Source organism: Ctenocephalides felis, unplaced genomic scaffold, assembly GCF_003426905.1.
Source record: "Ctenocephalides felis isolate EL2017-DRISC unplaced genomic scaffold, ASM342690v1 CF-g0.4_SCAFFOLD_01492, whole genome shotgun sequence".
In the NCBI taxonomy this organism is placed as follows: Eukaryota; Metazoa; Arthropoda; class Insecta; order Siphonaptera; family Pulicidae; genus Ctenocephalides; species Ctenocephalides felis.
This window is the reverse complement of record NW_020537646.1, coordinates 21,587,115-21,606,857: the sequence shown is the minus strand read 5'-3', so window position 1 is coordinate 21,606,857 and position 19,743 is coordinate 21,587,115. Positions and strand designations below refer to the sequence as shown.

The 19,743-nt window shown below is 28.9% G+C and overlaps 2 protein-coding genes across 2 annotated transcripts; both read left to right on the top strand.

Moving 5' to 3' along the window:
• The first annotated feature begins 2,891 nt into the window (after positions 1-2,891).
• On the top strand, positions 2,892-14,023 carry LOC113371020 (probable multidrug resistance-associated protein lethal(2)03659). Its single transcript, XM_026611671.1, is given in 23 exon segments — positions 2,892-2,899; positions 4,713-4,894; positions 5,128-5,276; positions 5,346-5,568; positions 5,646-5,743; positions 5,830-5,926; positions 5,929-6,026; positions 6,095-6,346; positions 8,220-8,396; positions 8,466-8,694; positions 10,060-10,184; positions 10,186-10,305; positions 10,434-10,568; positions 10,639-10,874; positions 11,112-11,291; positions 11,368-11,443; positions 11,513-11,626; positions 11,695-11,845; positions 11,976-12,206; positions 12,366-12,658; positions 12,822-13,009; positions 13,178-13,405; positions 13,491-14,023. Coding segments are annotated over 23 exon segments (3,879 nt in total). The 3' UTR covers positions 13,780-14,023.
• A 3,214-nt stretch (positions 14,024-17,237) lies between these two features.
• On the top strand, positions 17,238-19,208 carry LOC113371018 (multidrug resistance-associated protein 4-like). The gene is made up of 3 exons (XM_026611670.1): positions 17,238-17,506; positions 18,722-18,853; positions 18,983-19,208. Exons 1-3 carry the CDS (start codon positions 17,238-17,240, stop codon positions 19,206-19,208), a joined length of 627 nt encoding a protein of 208 aa, XP_026467455.1.
• Positions 19,209-19,743: the final 535 nt, after the last annotated feature.

The window sequence follows — 19,743 nt, the reverse complement described above, 5'->3', positions numbered from 1 at the left end:
ATAGATGCTAATACAAGGTAAGTGTCGCGCGAACTGCTTTTATCTATGCGTGTCTGAGGCTTTCGTGCGTCTACATGCAAAAAATCCAACAGAACTATTTCTAGGTACTATCAAATGCGAAGGTGTTAAGATTTTCATTGTCTTTCCGACGAACTCATTCTTGTGAAGTGCATGTAATAAATTACATATTAAATCCTTGTATATGATGAAAGATTCCTTCGAAATAAAGCTGTAAGGTACATTATGATACGCGATTTGGTGAACATAAATTTGTAAATATTTTACGATATTTTATCACATATAGTTTATTTAATCTCTTAATTATTTATTGGCAATTTAGTTGAAACTTTGTCATTTTATTCCTGGACTTTACATATTTTAATTCACAAGCAGTTGAAGTGCAAAGATTTTTTAAAACCTACCACTATTTGAACTGTCAGCGTTATTAAATTATTGGACTTTTGAAGATTCTTTAGATAAATTAGAAAGGTTCTCTCTAATGAGCTATTATGGCATGCGATTTGAACATAAATTTTGTAAAATATTTTACGATATTTTTATTACTTTATTTTGGTAGTTATTTGTTGCTAATTTATTTGAAGTGTTTAAAAGGTATATTTTAAGTATTTTTACATTTGAACTTTATATGTATCATAATACATATATTCTTTTTTTCAACTACTAATCACATCATATCTCCCATATTTTAATTCGCTTTAAAAACTGTTTAGGTGCTTCATTGATGTTTCATAAACTACGAGTTTCTAAACAGCCAGTTATTAAATTATTGGATTCCTGCGATAAATTACAGATTAAATCCTTATATATGATGAAGGTTCTCTCTAAATGAAGCTGTTAGGTGCATTATGGCATGCGATTTGGTGAACATAAATTTTGTAAAATATTTTACGAGATTTTTATGGTTCAATCGTAAACGTTTTATTTTTACTTCAGCTATTGTTTTCGGAAAGTATATTTTAAACTTTGTGAATTCACTACTGGGCAGTGCTTTTTGGAAATATTTATTTTCTGTCTAATTCACATTTACTTTTATTGTTTGACATAAATATGGCCTTTATTGACTTTTTTTGTTAAACATTCTAAGTATTCGAATTATTACCCTTATTAATTTATTATATTAAACATAGTTGTGTAATTATATTACATTCTGAGGGATATCTAAGAATCTACAATCATAGTCAGAGAAATTATTAAATCAGCTCAGTGTCTTTCATAAGCAATAAATTTACTATTAAATATTCTAACGAATGATCTAAGTAACCATATATAATTATTTTGCATTTGTAGAGATGTTTAATACTTTCAAATGACATTTGATTTATCGATTTGGTTAACCATGATATATGGATATAACGAGCAAAAATATGACAGTGGTTTAGTTTACTCGTGTCACTATTAAATAAGATTTAAACAATACGGTAATAAAATGCAGAATTTTCATTTTTGCCAGAAAGCTAATTTGGTTGGTTTATGTGTATTTGATCTATGAAATTGAAAGTTTAGACATTTCAATTTTGGAAATTTTGAGTGAAATGCTTGTTTTCTATCAAATTCAAAACATGTCATTTCAAATCTGGGATAGAAGTGATAATTTAGAGCTATAAAAAATAAAATAGAAAATTTTGGTCGAAAAAATAAACAATAATGATACGGGTGAACAACCCTTTCCACTTAGGGGTATGAAAAATAAATATTTGCCGATACTCAGTCTTACCCAATGCAAATATAAATAGCATGACAATAGTTTTTGGGCGTGAAATAATTCAAATATTATTCATGAATGAATTGAATATTTACCTTCAGCGACCACATTATCAATATTATTATTATTACGCTGATTGGACAATATATTGTGTGATTGCTGCGAAGATTGGCTTGCGTGCCTTTAAATGTTGAATAAGTATTCTTTGACAATATAATTTTTATGTCATGGAGCAGCAATAATTACTTAATAACCAATGCCGGTTCAACAATAGAATTATATTCAAGAGACACGAATAATACGTAAAACACATAATTATTTTTAATACATGTGATCAAAACTTTAACAAAACCCGTGTTTTAAAAGGTTATAGCCGGTGTTTAAAGTGGATTTATCTCTTTTACTTTTGCATTACTAAACCTACTTAGAGGAATGAACATAATCTGAATATACGTTTATAAGCCGCTAAAACTTTTTGTAATCCGATCGAGTTAAATAGAACTGCATATAGATGACATTGTTAACTTATCATTACATTTATAACTATAAAAAATAATACCTAGATAAATTATGTGGTACATCTTAATGAGCAAAATGTATCTGAATCAAATCACAGCATTCACATTAATTAATTAATACAAAAATATTTTGATGCATAAATTGATGAAGCTAAAGTAATAATTTCGGACCATAATTATTACATATACAAAAAAAGTCGAGAAAACTTAAAATTTCTATTAAAGTTATAAATTTCTGATTATTAGTTGATTAAATTTATTATTGCCTATGTTTTGTGTATGTCTATCTATTAGTTGATTTTTCATCCATGAACAGGATTTCCTGTGTATGATGTTCTAGCAAATTATGTGTTGCTTTACAAACTGCATTGTTTACCTAATATAAACATCCCGTGGACAGCAATGTCATTTTATTCTCTCATTCATTTCATATATAATCTTGCAGAATAAAACTAGATTCAAATTATGATTTGTAAATATTTAATCATAATTCATAAAGTATGTTAGTAAATGGATGTGAATCCCATTGTCTAGATATGATTAGTCATTTTATTTCTCAGTTACTTATAAATAAATCTGTAATATATTTCATCATGATGACTATTTAAGTTTTGTGTTTATCATTAACATCTTGCGTAAACAGCAATACAATGAAAAGGTAATGAGTTAATAACACACCTATGAAACATGTGCTGTAATCATTTATGCTATCAATTCAGGAGTTATTTCTATGAATATTTTTCAATAAGTGATTTTTTTCTATGAGAATTTGAAAATGATACATGGAGATATTTTTCTTTAGTGTTATACATAAATACATACATTCTTACAATTACAATCATTATTTGTTCAGAAATGTTTTATAAGTTTTCATTTTACTATTTTCAAGTATTGTTAAATTTATTAATAATTTTGACATAGTTTCAGCAGTAATAATAAATGTAGGGTAAATCTTTGAACATTGTTGCATTTTCTATGTAGTGAATACAGTGTTATAGTAAATAACTTTTTTGATGTATTTGTAATGTATTTTATTTCGGTATCATATGATACCATATAATATAATAAAAATTCATATTTCCATAATATGAGTGATATATAGAGCATTCGCAAATATTGCTCTAATTAATTAAAATGTTTAAAAATTCTTATCATCTTTTTTGTGATACAAATACATCAGACAAAAAATCTTTGAAAAATTTAAATCTATGTGCTGCTTACAGCAGAGGTAGAATGAATTTTTTTCTGAAACATCTATAATTTATTACAATTCGTAGAAAATGATGTAATTGTAAATAGAAAAATTGTAAACAAAAGTTCATCATATAAAGTGATATATAGAGCAAATATTGCAATAAATAATTAAAATGTTGAAAGTTTTTTTTCTTTAGTTCATATATGCTAACATTAATCTTTGAAGAAATAGTAAATTTTGTTTGTACTGAATACATTTTTTTAAAATATTTATAAAGTACTTCAACTCGTTATCATATGATAGCACATGCTGAAAATCTCATAAATATTTCCAATCATATGAGTGATATATAGATTCGCAAATATTGCAATAATTAAAATATGAAAAAATACATATTATGTTTTCCACGATGCATATACCCAGGCAAATTTTTGAAAAAATAAATTATATAATTATTGTTTTGGTGAGAAATGATTTTTTTAAGTTTGCAACTCGTTATCGTATGATAGCAATGCTTAAAATTGTAATTGAATAAACTGTAAACAAAAACTCATATTTTATCATATAAATATAGGGCACATGCAACATTGCATTAAATAATTAAAATTATATTGTCTTTTGTGTGATAGAAATATCTCTGACAGCATAAAATTTATTACATTGCACTTTTGTTTGAAAGGTTATCAACGCATTTTGTGTTGAATGATTTACTTGCGTATAATTTACAATACTACACATTTAAATAAATCTCTTTCGATTAAAATAAATTAAATTTCAGTTTATAGAGCTATATGTCATTGCAGGCATACCTAAGTATTGTTTGTATTTTATAACTCGCTCGATACGAGTTAATTATACATTGCACGTAGACGTACACATACGTTATTCTGGTAGTGTCTAGCAATAAAATATTTTGTGTTCAAATCGATTCATTAAATTATTTCTGCGAAAGAATTAACATACAACAGATAATTTATCATATAACTAAACTCTGTGAGAATGAAGATTCCTTAATCTTCCAATTGCTAATTAAATAATACTATAATCCTGATCTTAGGTTTTTAATGGGCGTTACCTAAATAAATAAATAAATACTAATATATATTCAATTTTGACTGCGTTTTAATATAAATTATCTGTATTGCTTTATCAACTTATTATCATTACATTTTTAACACCATTGAATTTGATCTAATTCAAAATGTAATTTATAAAATTAATTATTAATCTTATTTTTATTTGCTATGGTTATTTATTTTATTTTTCTATTTTCAAGACAATGGGCTTCCAGAAAATCTCAAATAAAATCAAAAACAAGACTGATACGAGCCATCGCTCGAACATTTTGGTGGGAAATTTCGAGATTGGGTTTTATACAAATTTTAAATGAAGTCGTTATTAGGCTTGGGCAGCCCTTGCTTCTCGGGAGATTATTACAAACTTTCAGAAATGGAAGTGGTAAGTTTATTTATCTTTATTTTATGTGTCTAGCTTACATCTGTCTTAAATTTATGGTGTTTGATTTCTTAATTAATTGCGGTTGTGAATGTTTTTAATTAATAACAATTTATTAACATGCGCAAGTGTATAGGTTTCTGCACATATACTTGTATATTTCACATATTATTTAATTTAAATGTTACAATTAAATTGTTTATAATTATTACTTATGAATTGAATTATATTTGCAGAAAACATGAAAGAAGAGGCATTGATGTGTGCTGGTGGAATCGTCATTTTGAACGCATTAAGCGTAATTACTATTAACCAATATATTTTTGGAGGTTTCCATTTAGGGATGAAAGTTCGAGTGGCTGTTTGCAGTATTATTTATCGAAAGGTTTTTTTATTACCACTTATAACAATATTATTATATGTTATGATTTTAATTATATCCTAATAATTGTAGGCTCTTCGCTTATCGCGAATTTCATTAGGAGATACCGCTCCAGGCAAAGTTGTGAATCTTTTATCAAATGATGTTAGCAGGTTTGACTTAGTATCTATTTTGATCCACTATATGTGGTCTTCACCATTGATGGGCTTAGTAGTGACATATTTACTATGGAATGAAATTGGTCTGCCTGGTATCTTCGGAATTCTAGTTGTCTTTCTAGTTGTTCCAATACAATGTTAGTGCCAAATCCACTTTGTAAACAATGCTCTTACACAAGTTTTTAATGTAAATAAATAATTATTATTAATTTAGCGTATACAGGAAAGCTTTCATCGATATTCCGACTGCAGACTGCACTCAAAACCGATGAACGCGTTCGTCTTATGGACGAGGTTATATCTGGCGTACAGGCATGTTTCATAATAATGTAATTATCGAAGTTATAATTTGCAATTTAAAATAATTGACATGAAATCGATGTCATCTTATTAATTAGGTAATTAAAATGTACGCCTGGGAGATTCCTTACACGCATCTTGTCGCATTAGCGAGAAGACTCGAGCTTAAGGTAGTTCGTAAAAATTCATACGTGCGAGACTTTACATGACTTTTATGCTATTCACAACGAGAATGGCTTTGTTCTGCACGATGCTGGCGATCGCACTAATGAACGGTGAACTTACGGCGGCGAAGGTGAGGTACACCGTTTAGACGTCGTTAGTACCTTATTATGTTATTAACACTATTCGATTTTATTTTAGGTATTCGTTGTGTCATCTTATTTTAATATCCTGGCTCAAACCATGTCTCAAATGTTTGTGAGAGGCATAGCAGAATTAGCCGAAGCTTGGGTAGCCATAAATAGATTGCAACGCTTTTTGGATTACGAAGAATTTCAGAGCCGTAAATCTATAGATGAATTACTCAAAGAAAAAATAGCAGCTGAAAAGATGCTTGATAAAGAAAAAAATAATGCCAATGCCGATATTATAAACATGAACATTAAGAATAAGGTAATTTTATAGAGTCAGTAATAAATATAAGATCTTCAAAAGTCGGAAGCAAAGATTAAGATTAAAACTACCTATACCATAATAAAAGATCTTTCTTAACATCTGTAATAGCTAAAGCATTGGGAGACATTAACTTATTTTATGATTTTTTGGTTTATTTTATACTATTTTCTTATATCTGATTTTATTAAAGTTCACAAAGGCAAATGAATGATGCGCTTTAAATATTTAACACTACCGACATTTCATTTCTTGTTTACTATTCTTACCGCGACCGGTCAAATGACCGGTCATGCAAAATCTATATTTTTCAGTATTGAATGAAGAGTTAATGCTAGATTAAGAGTTTATAAATACAAAAACAAAATATTTCTTTTATTATAGAATGCGAAATCTACATTTTATTGTGTTTTATACATTTTTTTACGTTTTTTTTTTCTTAGAGTGTATTTTCTGCACACGCATTTTTTACGTTTTTGACTGATTTTGTTCGCCCTATCAACTTTCTAAAACATTATCTGGAATATTTTCTTTTAGGGAATCTGTTTTGTTCTTGTACTTAGTTGATTTTTTTCTGAATTTTTGTTGGAACTATACAGCAAGTTAATTGGAATAGAAAGTTACTGCCTTGTACATCGTCTTCCCGTAATTTCTTTAGGTGAAAACAACTGATTTATCCTGAATAAATCCAAAATAATGTAAATCCTTGATAAATTCTCTCTAAAATTCATATTTTACCGAATGATTTCCGACTATTTTTTAATGACATTTACACTAAACACGACGCTAATACCAATTGAATTGACTCCCGTATTATAATACGGCACTATAGTGTAATTTTTTCAACGTTTAAAATAATACTGCATGTGTATGTAAGTGAAAAGTAGAACCTTCTTTCTTAGCTTCCAAATTTGTAAATATTATTTGAGTGATGAAGTCCTTGATTTTTAGTTCTACCAGTATTTGTAGCTGTTGTATTTCTTCAATTGTTATTACCATCACAGTTTTTTTTTTACTAAAAGTTTAGCTATAAGTAAGATGGTAAAAACGTTATATATTTTTTACATCGTACTAGCGATTTTGAAAATACGGTTTCATTGGTTACAAATCTTCAAAGAAATTTTCAGTTTGCTACGTATACTGGATGGTTGTCAAAATTTTACACCCCATTTGTGCAATTTGCTGGTTATAATTATATTTACATTGTATATTGAAGTTTACTAAAATTTTATACTACGTTTTCCAGAATATTATTAAATTTACACTTCACCTTTATTGAAAATATATGTTTGACGATAGTAATACGTGGTCTTTTACAACATTTTTTATTTCAATTTGATTTGATGTCGATGTAGTTGAACCAACCTTTGGATTCAAAACAAAACCTATCAATTTGTTGTTTGGATTTCTTCGTAAAAATCTGTCTACACATAGACATTGAGCAAAAATGAGATAACCCACTTTTTATACCGTAGAAGTGCAATATTTGTACTCCTTGCCTCATGTGCGAAGCGTGCAGAATTGAAAAAAATGCATATAAATTTGCAGAAGGCAGTTTACACCACTCTAAATTCTTCTGAATTTACATTTTCTTGAACTACCGGTCAAATGACCGGTCGCGGTAGGTAAGACAGTATACAATTTTTTTTCCAAAAATAAAAATTTAAAAAACAAATTAACATTGAAAAATGTAACATACTCACATATTAGGAAAAGTCATAAAGTTTGATAACGATTCAATTACGTTTGATATGAAACCGCATATAAAAATCAAAAACGGTCATTTGAGCGGTCCCGGTAGGAATAGTGTTAAAATAAATGAAATAATGATAGGGAAAAATATTAATGCTAAATATTATTTGATAATTTTTAGCTAAATTCAGCTGAAGAATTTCATCAGATTTCGTTAAACGAGAATGTTGTAATCCTATCAAATATATGTGCCAGTTGGACAAACGACATAATAAATGAGCCCACATTAAATTCCTTGACTTTAACCATTCCAAAAGGAAAATTGATTGGAGTCATTGGCAGCGTAGGCGCCGGCAAGGTAGTAAATCTTATGTAATTTTCTCATATATCATTACAACAAACTGTGTTAATTTGATATTGTTTTTAGAGTTCTCTCCTACAACTGATCCTTGGCGAGCTACCCGTGGCGAAAGGCGACATCGAGGTGTTAGGAAGCGTATCTTATGCCTGTCAAGAGCCTTGGGTATTTGCGAGTAGTGTCAGGCAGAATATTCTATTCGGACAGGCGTACGATAAATCGCGCTATAACGATGTGATACGTTGCTGTGCGCTGCAAAGAGATTTCACGCAACTACCGAACGGCGATCAAACTATCGGTTAGCACTATTTGTATTACGTTTTAATTAGGCGTGCTGTGATGCATGAGCTTGACAATGTATTTTAGTTTTGCAATGGAGTATGTTAACGCACCATGAAACGTCTTAGCGTCTGTTTATTATTGCTGTGTTTTGCCTTTTCTTCTGACCAGTACATAGATATGGTCGGAAATTATTATCACCTTCATAATTGAGTAACTACTATCAGTTACTACTGTCTATTCTTTTCGAATACTAAAATAGTGAATATTATGAATTGAGAAATTATATAAAGCAAGTTTTAGTTTAATCAGTTGTATTAGAATTTACTTTTCTACTTACGTTTTACAAAATATTTATAGATAATCTCTTTAGTTTTTATCGCAATCGAAGGTTAACGATTAATGTATCCAGCAAAGAATTTATTCTTTGCATTGTATAGAATGTCTTATAATAGAACTTTTAATTATATGGGAGGTCTCGCGATAAAATCGTCGGAAAATATTTCTCGCAATACTAGGCCCTTCCGGAACCAGAAATATTCTGGTTAAGGGGGTATTTTAGAGTGGAGCGATGAATTTTAGGTCATTTTTAAAGTGTAGTGAAAGAAAGCAATGAATGTTGTTACTATCCATTTGTTTACCACTTGTTTATTAATATTATTAAAATACAAAACAAAAATTAAAAAATAAAAAAGTTGAAAATTGTAAAAACTGGCAGCTGATGAAGTGGGTGGTTCAAAAATCAGCACCTCAGTCTTGACATGATTTCAGTCCTCCTAGCCATCGGAAATGCAAAAAATAAAAAGATTATTAATCTACAATAATGTCGCAATCGCCCGAACTAGCGATGAGTAAAAAATTTTTTTTACAAATTGGCGACTGTTTGGAAAAAAAGTGTTTTTTACTGTTTTTTTGAGTTTCTCGAATTTTTTAAAAATAGTAAAAATTGGAATTTGGGGATAATCCTAGTTCGGGCTATAGATAGGTCTATAAACAAGACTCTCTGAACATTTCAAGTGAATCGGTCGATTAAAACTCGAGAAATCTTGTCAACAGTACTGAAAAAGTCTGTTCTGAGAAAAACGCATTTAAGTTTTGCGTGAAGCCAAACCAGTATGGAGACCGAGTCAGTAAAAGCTTATATCTCCGAAAATAATTCAAATTTTCAAAATCGTTCTCGTACCCATATTCTTAGATAGTTAAACTTTGAAAATATGAAATAAAAAAAACGATTTTTTGAATTTCTACACTAGATTACCCCTTAAGCAAGCGAGTGAGAACATAATCTTACAAGTTTGTTAGTTTGAAAGATAGATTCATTTAAATTAACCAATACTTCATTTACTTCTTAAGAAATTAATTTTAACAAATATTATTTCTTTAGTGGGTGAACGCGGTGCATCTCTATCAGGAGGTCAGCGCGCCCGTGTTAGTTTAGCTCGAGCCGTTTATCGCCGTGCAGACCTTTACTTGCTGGACGACCCGCTCTCCGCGTCGACGCACATGTCGGCGGCATTTGTTTGATAGATGTATCGGACCCAAAGGACAATTAAAAGGATGTACTAGGATTCTTGTCACTCATCAAGTACATTATTTGAATGGAGCAGATTGGATCATCGTAATGAATAATGTGGGTAATTTTATTAACTTTTTTATTAACTATTAACAATAGTTCAAAATGCCAACTGTAAAAATTTGAAATTATTTATATCAATCACAGCATTTGACAAATTACTGAAATATTTAAATTTATTTCAGGGAACAGTTGAAGCGCAAGGAACGCCCGAAGATTTATCAAGAAGTGGAATAGATATAGCCAAATTAATCAGTCAACAAGAAAATGTAGAGTCTCCCGATCCATATACAAGAAGGTTATCAAAAACATCAGCAAGAGTAAGTAATTTCTTAAGTTAAGTAAGTAATCGAACGATATTATAACCAATAACGCAAATATTTATTTTAGAGCAAAATGTCAGTTTCTTCTATTGCGACTCATGAATCAGATTCAGAGCAAGAGGAGGATGTCGACGAAGGTCCGCAAGCTGTTGCTGAAAAATCTTCGAAAGGCACGGTTCAAGGATCTCTGCTAGCACAATATTTCAAGGCTGGTGCTAACTCGATCCTGTTGATGCCTATGTTTGCCTTGTTTTTGTTAGCGCAAGTTGCCGCTAGTGCCGCTGATTATTGGGTTTCATACTGGTAATTTTATAATGAATAATAATAATAATAATAACCCTTAATGAATTTTAATGATTATCATTCAACAAAAATATATAACACTTAAATATTATTATTTTTTTATTGTTTATTTAGTGAACTATTAAATGATACTTGGAAAGTCTGTTATCGTTCTTTTGTAAGTTCGATTCAAAGTCTCTCGAATTTGTTGATTTTATTTTAATTTAAAAGCTTATGTAATAACTGTTGTATTTTCAGGACTGCACAAGAAGAACTCCGTCATTTCTATAACTCATCTGCCACGATAAATTCAAGTGATTTTAATGACTTATCTACAAACCAAACATCAAGTAATACTGAAAACTTACTTAGCACTGAAACTTGCATGTATATTCATGGAGGATTAGTTGCTTCACTATTTATAATAGCTATTACTCGGTTCGTAGAAAAGATTATATTATGATTCAATATTTTTGGATTAGTTTAATTTTCTGTATTTTCTTATTATTTGCAGTTCTATATTTTTCTACACTGTATGTGTACGGGCTTCTCAAAGATTACATGATTCTATGTTCAAAGGAATTTTACAAGTATAACTAATCAGATAATTTAAATATTAGTAGAATAAAATAAATATTAATAATTTAATTTTTTTTCAGACAACTATGCGATTTTTTGATACAAACCCTTCAGGACGGATTATGAATAGATTTTCAAAAGACATGGGCGCTATTGATGAATTTTTACCTAAAGCCTTGCTTGATTCATCACAGGTACATTTTGTATATTCATAGCTTTGCTGAAAAAAATCGTATATTTTATTTAATTCTATTCTTTTCAGATCATACTGACTATAGTTGGCGCTTTAATATTAACGGCAACTGTAAATCCATTATTTTTGATAGCTGTCGGCGTTCTTGGAATAGTTTTCATATTTGTGAGAAGAATTTACTTAAAAACATCAAAAAATATTAAACGTCTTGAAGGAATAAGTACGTATTGTAATTACAGATAACATTAATCGAATTTTATTTATTTATAGCTTACTTATGAAACTGTAATAAGCTATATTGTTTTTGAATTTTGAATTTGTGTTCAAATCAGAATATTTTATTTTTTAAGCCCGAAGTCCAGCATATTCTCACCTTGCAGCATCGTTAGCTGGCTTGTCGACTGTGAGGGCGTTTGGAGCCCAAAGTGAATTAACGAGTGAATTCGATTCACATCAAGATCGCCACAGTGGTGCATGGTACATGTTCATTGCAACTAGCACTGCTTTTGGTTTCAGCTTAGATCTGATGTGCTTGCTATTTATATTTGCTGTCACTTTCAGTTTTCTAATTGCAGGACAAGGTATGTAATAGTTTTAATGGATGATCATAATATTAATGTATCTTTAGATTTATTATTTTATATTAGTTATTTTTCATATTTGTTTCTCTTAAATGACTAAAATTTATTTTAAAAACTAAAAAATATGAATAAAATAAATATTATATTTCTGTTTACCAGAACGATTGGGCGACCAAGTCGGTTTGGCCATCACTCAGGCGATGGCCCTCACCGGAATGATGCAATGGGGTATCCGGCAAAGTGCAGAAGTTGCTAACCAAATGATGGCAGTGGAACGTGTTCTTGAATATAAATCATTACCGCCAGAAACAGAACCGAAGGTTCCTAGAGAAGTGCCTAAATTATGGCCAGAGAAAGGTACAATTAAGTTTGAAGACATGACTTTAACTTATGTGGAAGGGGAGGAACCAGTTTTGAAACACTTGGATATAGAGATCAACGAAAAAGAAAAGGTAGAAAAATAAAAATAAAATTTCACTGATTTTTGAAATTCTCATTGATTATCACCGGTTTTTAATTAGTTTTATATTAGCTATACATGAAAGGAATATATAAAAGTGTTAAGCTTTATAAAAATATATTCATTTAACCAAATAATTTTGTTTTCTGTTTTAGATTGGTATAGTTGGAAGAACAGGCGCTGGCAAATCGTCCTTGATTGCGGCAATATTCCGCTTAGCCCGCGTTGAAGGATCTATAACAATTGATGGCATCGATACGGCTACAATTTCTTTGAATAAACTAAGATCAAAAGTGTCCATCATTCCACAAGATCCTGTACTGTTTTCTGGAACATTACGAAGGTAAATTTGAATTAGAAAAAAATACAATGATTTAGAGTTTTGCAAATCTGTTCTATAAAAAAAGTGCTGGCGGAGGTCTTTTAAAATATTATGTCAATACGATAAATAATATATTATTGCTGTTGATATATGATTTAGTAATAATTTTAGCAAATTTATATTTTTTAGAAATCTTGATCCATTTGAAGAATATTCGGATGCCGCCGTATGGACTGCACTGCATGAGGTTGAACTAGGAGAATTGGGTGCAAGTGCTTTGGGTCTTCAAGCTCCAGTTATGGCAGGCGGGTCTAATTTCAGTGTCGGACAAAGGCAACTTCTATGCTTAGCCAGGGCTATTCTAAGAGAGAATAAGATCTTAGTACTGGACGAAGCGACGGCCAATGTTGACCCTCAGTAAGTTTACCATTATGTATGCACTATTGATTATTGTTGTTGATGTACTATTTAAGTAATACTTGGAATTGTTTTTTTTTTGTAGAACTGATATATTAATCCAAAGGACGATTCGTTCACGTTTCGCCGAATGTACAGTTCTCACGGTCGCTCATCGTCTTCACACCGTCATGGATTCTGATCGGGTGTTGGTTATGGATGCCGGCCAGGCTGCAGAGTTTGCTTCTCCTATAGAATTGTTAAATGTCAAAGATGGAATTTTCCGATCCATGGTGGATCAAAGTGGTCGACAAGAAGCGGAACAACTTATGGCAATTGCTAGGAAAACGGCTGAAAACAAAGTCCATACAAGTTCTTTGGAAACGATGATCTGAATGCTGTTGGGTAATATCAAAGCTTTATAAATTAATGCAGGGTTAGAACTTATCAGGTCCATGTTGATGAAGCATATAGGTCGTTGGCTCTAAATATTTAGGGCCATTTTTAACTTATCGTTATACCACTGTGTATAAATATACGGTCTTAAACCGATGTTTTCACTAATTACAGTAATACTTTAAGCGTAATGTTTTTATAATTATAACAAATTTTAGCGTCTGGTTGAATGAAAACGGGTGACCAACTTCTTCAGCATTACAATAGTATTCATAATTAATCGTGATTGTACAATACAACGTCAAAATGTACTATGCATATATTAAAACGTTATATGTGATATATATGAAAACTTTAAAATGCATGTTGATTGGACAGAAATATATACTTTTGAGATTTTTTGATAGAATTAAAATTTGATTCTCTATACTCGCAGTATAACTACTTAATATAGAATTCATAAGTATGTTTTAAATGTAATTTAAATATGTGCCTTTAATTACTGTGCACGTTCCCAATTATAGACTGTTTCGAATTCTTTTTTTTATGTGGATGTTGATTCAAAAAGTTTTTTTTTTCTTTATGTTTTTCGGACTAAGATTTTTAGGCGTTCTAGAGTGTTAGGCGGTTTAAAGTTGTTTTTATCATTAACTTTATTTTGATTTTTTTTTTCAATGTTATTTCTCAAACTAATACATTGATTTTTAAACTTTTTATGCCACCTTACCGTTTATAAACGCAATCGCAGACCATAACTTTAATGATTGAATATTATATATAATTTTAATATTAAATATAATCAATACTTAAAATATTTACTTAATAATCTTAGCCTAAAATTATCTATGTTTTCTTCCTCTCGAAAGACGGTTAGATTAATAGTTCACAATATAACGATACTTAGCTTTAATTTTGTTGTTTGTTCTTAAAATAAGTATTAAATTAGATATATTTTAATTTACGTGTTACAAAATATTTACATATTTTTATATGTATGTTTACGAAAATCTAGTGATAGAATTTAATGTACAAAATTGATATTTTTATAAATTTGACTTATATAAAATGAAATATTATAAATATTATTACATTTAGTGCCTATAAAACTGATGTACATAAATTAAAACTACTATAAAATATCTATAAAGATATTCATGTGAAACTCAGTTGAATTATATAATAAGACGCTATATATTGTGTGTGAGATTAATAAATATAAAATTTTTATACTTAATAATGATCTTCCATATAGAGTAAAGTTTACGCTTTTCATAAAAACATTTCTTAACATTGTCTGTTGGACATGTGAATTTGTCAAATAGTACTTATCTCTTAATGTATATTGAAAATCGATTAATTTTGTAAATAAATAATGTATATATTTTGACAAATTTTAATCATATATGATTTTGATTTTTTAAAAGTATTACGCATTAAGTGTATTTAGACGCAATTTTATCGGTGCATTTATAATTTATAACTAATTCATTTATAAGTTTTTTATATGTAATTTATTCCAACAATTTCATATTCGTTATGCGTTTATCTTCGACAATTTTAACATAGTTTTAACATAGTTCATTTAAAGAATTTTTTAATTTAGTACATCGCAATTATTTCAATGAAGCTTTAGTAAATTCCTGTGAGGTTGTAAGTTGTAAACAACAAATTCTTGCTATAATGTACTGTGCATGTAAACTTGCGTCAATATGCAGCATTATGTGACTTTAATATTAACATTTGTATGAGAATGGATTGAAAATAAAGTTTAAATTATATATCCTCATTCAAGTGTGATTAAATATTTATGTTTTGTAATTGATTATGAGAAATGGTAAATTGTAGTGGTACTGATTCTGACGAATTGATATTAACGCACGTGTTGGATCACTTTCATGCAAAAGTTGATAACAGTGATCAAGGCCAAGAAAATATTCAAATTTCTGGAAAGTAAATTTGATAAATATAATAAATTGAAACGGAATGCATATTCGGTGTACAAATCTTTTATGCAGTTTGTTTTGAATTGTGTATATAAATATTTGATAAAATCAAATCTCAATATTTATTCATATGACATCTGTTTAAATATAAATGTACGAACAACGACATGAATCTTTATTATATTACCTTTTAAAAATATTTATTACTAGTAAAAAAGAAGCATGCATGACTGTTAGTTAATTTTAATTTAAGCGGTTGCTTGAATAAATATTGAAATGATCTAAAATCTGCGAGTTTGAAGATTGTTTCTACATGTACACGTGCATTATATTATCTAATTCAAAATTATAGTTTATGGAGTAAAGCAATTTGCGAGTAATAATATGTCGATTAGAACATAATATTCATTAAAGTTTTCTTTTCCAGGGTTGCATTTAAACATTTTTGTATATATTTATAATGCCATATTTTATTTTATTTGAAATATAATTTTTCTATCTCTATATTGCCTATTTTGGCCTAAATAAATCATTTTGAATTACTTCGTTCAAAATAAAAATTAACTACTTAATCCAAAAATGTTAAATATATACGCGTATATCCCGTTTTCTACCATAAGATTTAGAGATGATAAAAAAATCAGAATGGATGTCGAAAATTGAAACATTATTTTAGATATTATTATTATAAATAACAGTCTTCAATTATGTTTAAACAAATTATAATTGTTTTCATTACTTTGTTATTTAGATTCGTACATAGAATATATTCGTTAAGGATTTTAAATTAAACTAAGAAGTGAATGCATTTAAAGAAATTATGAAATAAAAAATGCGTTTCAATTTAATATAAATTATTTTTCAATATATTTTTTATGAAAAGTCAGTAATACATGACTGTGCTAATAAAATTCTAAAAATATAACCCAAAGAGCTGAATTTGTTATCAGTGTTACATATTTTGTATTTGCATTGTAGTGTCAATTAAAAACTTTGACGAATACTTTAAACTCTAGAATATATTTTTATATTTTTATGCTCAATTTTCCTTTTGAATCAACATTCTTGGTTGTGATTAATATTTGAGTTACAAGTAAATACGTCGACTGTTTCGAATCAGTGCAAATACAATCGAGATTTTATACTTGTGAAGCAGATAGTACAGTCAACAATGTTTATGTTAAATTAATATAAAAAATGTTTTGATAAAAATATTAAGTGGTGCTCATGGATGTGGAGAATATTGTCATAAACGAATAAATAAAGCAAATTGATATCTGGAGGTTCGTCAAATGCAGGTTGGTTCTTAAGAATTTTAATTTATTTATCTTAGCACAAAAATTAATCATATTTATTCTTTGTTCTATTTTATATCTATCAATTGCAGTTTTACATCATTAATTTTTCATAGAATTGCATATAATGCAATTTCCTTAATCTTAATTATATGCGCATTTTAAATTAAAACAGCGATAATAATTGCGCTAGTAATAATTATTTGGTTTTTTACAGAAATGTCCCCACCGTTGGCAAATGTACCGTCGATGAAAAATGAGGACTGGTCTCAGGTCTGGTGTTCTAATTTGAATCCGGCAGTCATGGACGCGACTATAAAATCAAAAAAGACAAATCCGTTACAAAATAGCAACCCTTTTGCGAAATTGTTCTTTTTGTCGTTGATACCGACTATATGGCGCGGATTCAAACGGGGTCTGACCCCTAAGGACCTCACGAAAACTGTGGAAGACGATCAAGCGAAGGCGCTTGGTGACTTGCTAGAAAGGTGAAATTCTATTATTATAAATTATATATATTTGAATAAGAAAATTCAATATTTGCTTCAAGACCTCATCTTATTTAGTACAAGGAATATCCTAATGTTTTTCTCTATGTTGTAAGTTTATCATCAATCAAAATTGTACATTTGTGCGCCACATATATCGAAAAGTGCACTCAATTTACTATTCAACGTAATTCATTTTTATAAATAGATAGAAAATTATAGATCATATTTTTTTAGCCAATGCGCATTAAACTTTAATTATAATAAATCTATATAAAATATAACTCTACATGTTCATTGAACGAAATCAGTGTTTTCCATTAAACTAATTTTAATACTAGTATTTGTATGAAGTTCATGAAGCTGAAAAAACTCTGATTGCATCATATAGTGTAAGAGTTTTAAATTTTTATATAGATTTTATAAAATATACATAAATAATCAAAAGACTTCAAGGAGCAAAAAAATAAAGGAGTGACTATATAATTAAATTCGTATTTAAATCTAAAGCCTATGATGTTAATATTTTCTACAATATATCTCACTTAATAATACGTCATATCTGGTAAAATGGTCTGTTTATGCACGTATTTTGTGTCACTATTGTAAAAAACAACGTTATCAGTAAATTCTACTTACCGTCCAATTATTGTTGAATTGCGTGAAAAAAATGTTTTTACTGTACACCTGTCACATATAATAAAGTATCAAACGTATTAAATAAAATAAATTGATAATTTAAAGGTCTGATTTACCTAACGTGAAAATAATTTGTTTATCTGATACTTTGAAGCAAATTAGTCATTTGAAATTACTGATTAAAACAATAACTTTGATGAAAAGAAGTTCTTATTTCGTCTATCATATTTATTTATTTATTTATTCAACGCCCAAGGCCATAATACAATATAATTTCATTTTAAAGTGTACAAATTATAAACTAAAGATAATATGAGAAAATTAGAGTATTAAGAGTTCATAGATAGCTTTGTACACGTATCACTTAATATAAACTACAAATATATAACATTAAATAAAAATTAATAAAATTAAACATTCAAACAGTCTTTTAAGAATAATTTTTCAAGCTTGTCATTTATTTTGTCATTTTATTTAAATTTCAACAAGAATAATTTTGTTAATATATCTGAAACTACAATAGTTATTTTTACAAACTTATAGGTAAAAGATAAATAATTAAACGTTTTGTTTCAGAAATTGGTACGAGGAACTTAATAATGCCGAAAAACGAAATCGAAGACCAAAATTTTATAAAGCGCTACTTCGAACATTTTGGAAGAGTCATTTTTGTGATGGATTACTTTATCTTGCTTTTGTAGGAATCAAGTAAGCTTTACAGTTACAGTAGTTTATTATATTATAGATTATATAAATGAATTATAATGCAAAGCAGTTTTATTTGTATGCATCAAAAATTTATCTAAATAGAAAATAATTTTGGTGATTTACATTTAGATCTCTACAGCCCTTATTATTAGGCAGTTTTCTCATGTATTTCAAGACCAACTCAGAAGTGACAAAAAAGCAAGCCCTCCAATTTGCAGGAATGCTCTCGGCAATGAGCGCTTTAGCCGTGATTATCGATCACCATGCAGAACTTAGACAACGTGTGGTTGGAATGAGGACCCGCGTGGCCTGCTCGTCTTTGGTTTATCGAAAGGTAAATTTTCAAGAAATATGATTTAGTTTAATAATGGTTACACGTAAATTTTGTCGTGTGTAATAAGTTTCTATTTTCGCACGAGGAACCAATGCCAACTCCTTAACGTCTCTTCAAACTATTGTCTATATTTCTCTTGTTATGTCTTTCCATCATCAATATAAGGTTCTATTCTAACAATCATAATTTTTGCCAAATTTTTGATGGTGTTGGAAGTTAACTAATTGATCTGTAACCTTGAACTTCTAACGGATCTATATTAAAATATTTAAGCAACGAAAAGCCTATGTCAACAAGTAGTTATTTATACCAGATTATGTAGATAATAACTTATCAGTTATTAAATCGAGAATAATTAAATAGTGTGAGTTCAAATTTTTTTTATTTATTATTGTTTGAACAGCAATCAGAACTCCTATATATGTTCTATAAGCTGTTGGTTCACGACTTAATACTACTTTATTTCATGAGAGGCAATCCATCGATTAACCATTCTCTTATGTGTGGGATATTTTAATATTAGCTCTTACGTCTAATAGTTGCATATGATTGGATG